This window comes from Maniola jurtina, chromosome 18, assembly GCF_905333055.1.
Source record: "Maniola jurtina chromosome 18, ilManJurt1.1, whole genome shotgun sequence".
Classification (NCBI taxonomy): Eukaryota; Metazoa; Arthropoda; class Insecta; order Lepidoptera; family Nymphalidae; genus Maniola; species Maniola jurtina.
The window spans coordinates 4,126,231-4,133,594 of NC_060046.1; the positions used below are offsets into that span (position 1 = coordinate 4,126,231).

The window sequence follows — 7,364 nt, forward strand, 5'->3', positions numbered from 1 at the left end:
CGTAGGGAGGTCGTCGTACTAACTATGGGACGTAAGCTATCTCGTTACCAAACGTCAAAATCGGTTAAGCGGATGGTTTATGAAACAGTAACACACTTTTGCATATCTTATTATATTAGTATGGATATCACTTCATATACATAATCACATTTTGAAATAATATAATAACTGGCAACAAAAATCCTTCCATAAGAAATCTCATGTAAGTGAATATTTAACTTGTCTTACCCTTTTTAATATGCATTCCGGTTTATATCCGAGGGGTCTTTTATAAAAGGGTGTCCTTATGTTGGACTCAAAAGGTACCCCGAATGTCTTTGTTATTTTAAATATTTAGTCCATTTTATGTATATTATTGTGAAAGCACTTATTCTTGTTTACCACACCAAGTGACTACTTACGCTTACGGGATGATCATTGGAATGATTTAATTTACGTAATTCGTGAATGGGACCCTCTCCTAACTTTTTAAATCGTAGCTCATGTTATTGGTCGAAGTTATGACTCATATTATGAGAAGTGAGAACCCTAATAAAAACGAAAACCGGCCAAGTGCGAGTCGGACTCGCGAACGAAGTGTTCTGTACTATCGTACAAGGTATACCTAACAGTTTTATGTAGAACAATGCAAGTTAATAATGGACTGAGCCATCTATATCTGATTTAGTAAATTCATTTTATCGTGAACACGTTTTTTTTCTGTGGTGTAACCACAAATTTACGGTTTTCGGATTTTTTAAATTTTTTCTGTGATGTAACCACAAATTTACGGTTTTCGGATTTTTTCCCTTACTTGTGTTATAAAACCTACCTATCTTCTAAATTTCGTGATTCTAGGTCAACGGAAATTACCCTATAGGTTTTTTTGACAGACAGACAGGCAGACAACAAACTGATCCTATAAGAGTTCCGTTTTTGAGGTACGGAGCCCTAAAAATTGTATAATAACCAAAATCTTTTTCTTTGTAAAAAAAGGGGTGTTATGGTGTGTGATTTTTGTAGCTTTTCCGACATAATATTCATAAATCGTAATAGCGGACTCGTGGACGGATTTGAGTGTGGTTATTTCATAGCTAGGTGATAACTGATAACCTAGTGGTTAACACCGCCTTCTAGTAGAGATTCGATTCCGGGCATGCACCTCTACTTTTTCAGAGTTCAGTGGGTTTTTTAGCAATGAAGTATCACTTGCTTTAACGGTGAAGGTCTTTTATCTTTAGGAAACCTGTATTTCTGTGAGTTCTGCGTAATGTTCTCAAAGTGAAGTCTGTCAATCTGCACTTTGCCAGCGTGATAGACTATGGCCAAATCCATCTCATTCTGAGAGGGGACCCATGTGAGCCGGCGTTGAATTAATGGACAATGAGTGGATTGATATTTTGTTTTGAAAGAGTAGAATAATTATTTCCAAAAGGTTCTGTTCTGGAAGATTTTGACCGCGGGCCTTTATTTCGCAGCCATTAAGGTGAGGCGACGGGCCTGCCCGCGAAATTCAAATTTAATTTGGTTTTTCGCATTTTTTATAGAAATTAGCTGTAGTATCGACTAATTCTGACACATTAGTCGATACTAGAGCTAATATCTTAAACTGGACCCTTTCAAGTAAAGATTTTTATATGAACCTGTGAGGATGATACTGCCATTGTCGCAATTGAAAATGCCATAAGCCTACGTCGTCGTATTAGTTTAAAAAATGCGAAAAACCAAATTAAATTTGAATTTCGCGGGCAGGCCCGTCTCATGCCCCTTAAGCAATCAAAGCCCACACATTACACATACTATACTTGTAGCTAAATGTGATGTTTCCGGTATGATGCCACCTAGTTATGAAAGTATGATGAAAACAAAACACGGAAGAGACTCAAAGGGCGCTCGCTGCCGCTCGCTATGCGAAAGTAAATAAAAGTAAACAAAGTAGGTAAATAATTTAAGGTCTGTTCCCGACTTCGTTTATGTGAATTTAGGTTTTTAGGGTTCCGTACCTCAAAAGGAAAAACGGAACCCTTACGGGATCACTTTCTTGTCTGTCGTCTGTCTGTCTGTCCGTCCGTGGAAAAAATACCCGAGTATGGAATCCTCAGTGCGCGAGTCTGACTCAGACTTGGCCGGTTTTGTTAGAGATCCCGTGGAAACTTTGATTTTCGGGACCAAAAATTAAGCGGTTGAATGGAAGGGCCGCCAAACGCTAGTAGACAGACAGACACACTTGCGCATTTATAATACAATATAATAATATGAATAATACCTACCTACATGTTCAGAAACCAATCAATATTGTTTCGCATCACGTTGTTGTTCCACGTGACTAGATAAAAACAAGTAGGTATACAGCTGCCGCCTAATCCAGACATTCAGAAATGAGATGTAACGTTTTTATGCAAGCACGTTTAAATATACTACTCACTTGAGAACCGCCAACTTTTTTGGAGTCAAATGTATGATTGATTGACTAGTTAAAAAATCCACACCCCTAACCCCTTTTATCCAGGTTTGTCTTAGATACTATTTTTATCAGATCTTCACCAAACTAAAATGGGGCCACCTCGGAAGTATTACCTGCCAAACAATTTTTTTTCAAAATAAAAATCAGTTCATATTTAGCAGAGTCATCGCGTAGCAAACAAACAAAAAAAAACGGATAGAGAACCTCCTCTTTTGAAGTCGGTTAAAAAGAGGTGACACCCTTGTTGTTAAGACATCGGCTTCCAATTCGGAGGGTCCGGGGTTCAATTCCGAGCACGCACCTCTAACTTTTTGTAGTTATGTGCGTTTTAAGCAATTATCGGAAAACATCGTGAGGAAACTTGCATGCGTGAGAGTTCTTCATAATGTTCTTAACATATGTTGTGGTGGTGTGTAAAGTCTGTCAATTTAATTCAAGGACTTATTCGTTTATGACTGGTTGGTGGCTCAAAAGTATACTTAGTTAATGCCAACTGAGATTTTTGGCTGTCATTTTGTATGGGATTGTATTAGAGAGAGCGCTGTACTAAATACTTTATATGGATAGAGTATAGTCATTTCAGTTTAGTTTCGAAATTGTGTACAACAGAATTAGCTGCTTTGTATTGTATGCAAAATGCTAAATTCCTTTAATTGATAGTTGCCGCGCGCGGCGTCCATATTTCATTTGTATGCAGAGAAAGCTGGCAAATAAATTCCATTCGTTAAATTCTGATCTATTTTCGTAACGTGTTTTCCTTATCCACACCTATAATCCATATCCATTATCCATACTACGTGTAATAATTTTTTTTTTCATTTTTATTCAATTACAAATTAGCCCTTGACTGCGATCTCACCATAGTACGGAACCCTTCGTGTGCGAGTACGACTCGCACTTGACCGATTTTTTGGGGGTTTTGGACCGCAGCGGCTAATTCTTTTTATTGCATATGAAATTCGTTTACAAAAGTGAACTTTGTACACATACCTACTTACACTTTATACATTTGGTATGAAAGTGTTTAAATAAGTAACTTCTTGCATCGTTCATAATTTGTTCATAACTAGCTATTGCCTGCGAATCCATCTGCAGTATCTTAATCACTTCATAAATGATGTCATTCCTTGAATAAACCATTTTGTTACGTGTACCAATACGAATGTTGAGCGGTTGCAACATGATTGAGTAAGAAACATACATACAAACTTTCCCATTTATAATATTCCAAAGTAGGAAGTATTTTTGCCAGCTGCTCATTCAACTAGTACTGAATTGATTGCTGAATCATCAAAATATCACAAATATCCGTATTAACATAACAGTTTCCGTATTATGGCTTACAGGAAAATAAATTATGTATCGACTGTTTATTTATACTTACTAATATATCTAAATATATAAAAGGAAAAGGTGACTGACTGACTGACCGACTGATCAACGCACAGCTGAATTTGTAACTGTACAGATCGGGCTTAATTTCGGCATGCAGAGAGGCCATCATGTTATAGACATCCGTTAAAAAATTAATTTTGAAAATTAATTCCCCTAAGGGGGTAAAATAGGAGTTTGTTTGTGTAGTTCATGCCGCAGACATATGCTAGTAGTAAATAAAAACGAAGGTTTGTCTGTTTGTAATCGATAAACTCTGAAACTACGACCGATTTTAATAATTCTTTCACCATTATAATGCTTCCAGCCATCAATACAGGCTTTTATGTTATTATATCGAATTTCATCTGAGCCTGAGCTAAGCCGGGCGGATCAGCTAGTAATTCATAAAGAACTCAGCCCTGAAAAATGATGATGAATAATTTAAAGTCGTCTCTTTTATGTTTGAAAAACTATTAACAGTAACATGGAAAAGTAATTATTATAATTTACACTTGATAAGAGGCAGTAGTGGTGTTCTAGATTGCTATTTTTGCATCATTGCAATATCATATCTACTGATTAATAGTATGAATGAGATCATTCATCTCGAAAGATCAATTAATTTCCACTACAGTTTCTACTTTGTATTCATTTGTTAAGGTTTCGGGTCAAACTTCAAATACCTATATATTTTACGAAGAAAGCCCACGGGATACAGAGAGTTAGAAATTCTGAACAGAGTAAATAGAAAACCTTCTATGATAATAATCATCGTATTTATTAGCACCACCCACAAGTAATCTACGAGTGTAGGTCATTCACTTCTCGTCCGAATAAAACACTTATTGTTTGTGCTGACGGATGAAGTCCGCATAGAGATTTATTGTTTCGACTTTCTGAACATCGAGCCGCTCCGTATTCAGCGTTTTAGCCAATTGAGGCGTTCGTTATCGAGTGTTGACTTTCATAATGAATATTTCATTTGCGACTTGCATTGCGATGAGGTATTTATGTGGAATGCGTCGTCGGTCAGATCTGGTTTCGCGGGAGTCGTGTTTTCGAGCGGATAGGCGTAAGGCGTAAGTGATAGGTGAGAAAGGTGTGCATTGTTGTGTTTGGGTGGCAGAGCGTGCCGCGGCGAGGGTAGGTGTGCAGCGTGCAGCGTTTAATTAAGGCGGTGGGTGCGCTCGGCTCGCGTGCCGTGCACTTCCGTTGCGCCCCAGGGGCGCTGCGCTTTTTCCTCGCGGGGGAGGCCGCCGCGCGAGGAAAGCGCAACCGGTCGTCACCCGCGCCGAGGAATTAAAATTTTTCACGTAAACTGGTTTGATAGCGCGTACAGTGGCGGAGTGGGGGTCGCGAATACGCGTCGCGCCGGTCATTAGCTGGTTCGCAGCGAGGCGCGCGCGCGTCCCTACTTCTGCGTACGCGGTGGCCGCTTCGTGCGCGTGTTCGCGGCATACGTCGCGATCGGTGCCGGTACGGGACTCCCGACTAGTGTCATTCAGTGATTGTGATTAATACTTGTGTAATTTTATTTTTAATCTGCAGAATACTATCTGTTAATATTTATAAAAAAAATTAATTTAATTGATACTTACTACATCATTAATTAAAATATAGATTTGTCTTGTGATATAGATAGCTAGCTAATTCATGAAAACTCATTGTGATGAATGAAAAAAATTTGTGGCGAATTTTGTGTAGGTAATATACTTATTGTTATCAGTATTATCTGTTATCAGACTTCATTAATTCGTGATCACCGTCACTATTGAGTGCGCGTCGCAACTGATGTGGTCCAAAACAAACAGTGCGATAAGCGGCCGGGCCGTAGAAAGAGCGTCGCCGGCCACCGCCGAATTCCCCTTATCAATCGCTTAGCGCAGCCCAAGGTCGCGTCTTATCAGCGCTATTCGTGCGAATCCGATGGATTTGTTCTGTGATTGCGCGCATCGCTACAAATTAGCCATATCTCACACTCATTAAGTTTTATGTGTTTCTACGATGCTTTGACGATGTTTTCCACTTTATGAACTAGGTAGATCCCTTAATTGTTTTAATTAACGCAGATGAAATTAAGGGTACCTTCCCTTAATTTAGAATATTGTTAGGTTTATTGCTGTCTGTATCAGTTTAACTTACTCATGAGGAAATCAGGTAGAATGTTGCTTAAATAGGTCTGATCTTCCGCCGAGTGCTGGCAGCCGTCCCCTTTTCAATTAGGTCGAAACTTACTAAAAGTTTATCCCACATAATTTTAATAAGGTAGGTATCACAGTCCACTTTTTTAATCGAGTAAAAAAGAGGTTCTTAAATTGACGCATATTTTCTTATCTACAACAAACATTTTATAAATATGCGCAGTTCTTTTTGGGTTATTCCTCCAGTCCATTTAAAAAAAATGCATACGATTAAATAAATTGACTACTTATACATTTCTTTATTATATCTTATATAGTAGCAGCTTTCTATATCCCAAGACAAACTGACGTGTAGATAGATATTTAATTAATTGTTTACACACTGAAACTGATTTTAGCGTAGCCTGCTATGTAGATCACGACCTAGTTGCGCGCGATTGAGGATAAAACAATATAAATAGCTCGTCAACGCTTGGACGTGAGCATGAGTTACTAGTGTGTGTTTAAAATATATTGAATAGTGTATGTGATAAGCGAGACTAGTATAGTGTTTGTGATGTTGGCATGATGCGGCACGCTGCGTCCTCCGCTGCTTGGACGGCTCCTGGGGAGGTCTGGGAGTACGTCAGCCAACTCGTCAGCTCCTACCACGACCAGCACGACTGCCAGGTGCGCAACAACCCCACGCAAGTACGCATAACACTGACTTACAATGTTTATACCAGTTAAAGTAACTCGACCGTATCGACAACAATATTAGTATATAGTGCTTGTGATGTTGGCATGATGCGGCACGCTGCGTCCTCCGCTGCTTGGACGGCTCCTGGGGAGGTCTGGGAGTACGTCAGCCAACTCGTCAGTTCCTACCACGACCAGCACGACTGCCAGGTGCGCAACAACCCCACGCAAGTACGCATAACACTGACTTACAATGTTTATACCAGTTAAAGTAACTCGACCGTATCGACAACACATGTGACTCAGGCCAATTAGCGCCTCTTGTTCGTTTACGAGATGTCTAGAATTAATATAGTCAACAAATGTGCTCGTACCTATCTTATTGAGATTTGAGATTGTCTAGATTCGCCTATTTAGATATCTTCTACGTATAAAGGACAAAATAAAAATTTATAACACCCCGGACAAGTGAAGACTAGAAAACAGCTGATAACTTTGAAACGGCTGAACCGATTTTCTTGGATGATAGCTAAGAACACTTTCGATCAAGCCACCTTTCAAATAAAAAAACTAAATTAGAATCGGTTCATTAGTTTAGGAGCTACGATGCCACAGACAGATACACAAATATACTGCAGATACACAGACACACACGCCAAACTCATAACACCCCTGTTTTGGGTCGGGGGTTAAAAAGCGGTCTGGCTGACTGAATTATCAACGCACAC

At 39.2% G+C, this 7,364-nt stretch overlaps 1 protein-coding gene across 5 annotated transcripts in view; it reads left to right on the top strand.

Moving 5' to 3' along the window:
• Positions 1-7,364, top strand: part of LOC123874398 (histone-lysine N-methyltransferase ash1) — a 77,704-nt gene that overhangs the window by 5,181 nt on the left and 65,159 nt on the right. Inside the window, exons 1-2 of one of the 5 annotated variants that reach the window (XM_045919703.1) lie at positions 5,156-5,342; positions 6,362-6,627. The exons of 2 other annotated variants lie outside the window; for them this stretch is intronic. In XM_045919703.1, coding sequence (XP_045775659.1) covers positions 6,523-6,627 — 105 coding nt within the window. In that variant the 5' untranslated portion in view covers positions 5,156-5,342; positions 6,362-6,522. Of the gene's footprint in view, positions 1-5,155; positions 5,343-6,361; positions 6,628-6,742; positions 6,868-7,364 lie in introns of those variants that run through there. 2 more of the 5 variants (XM_045919702.1, XM_045919704.1) reach the window with 2 other exon arrangements.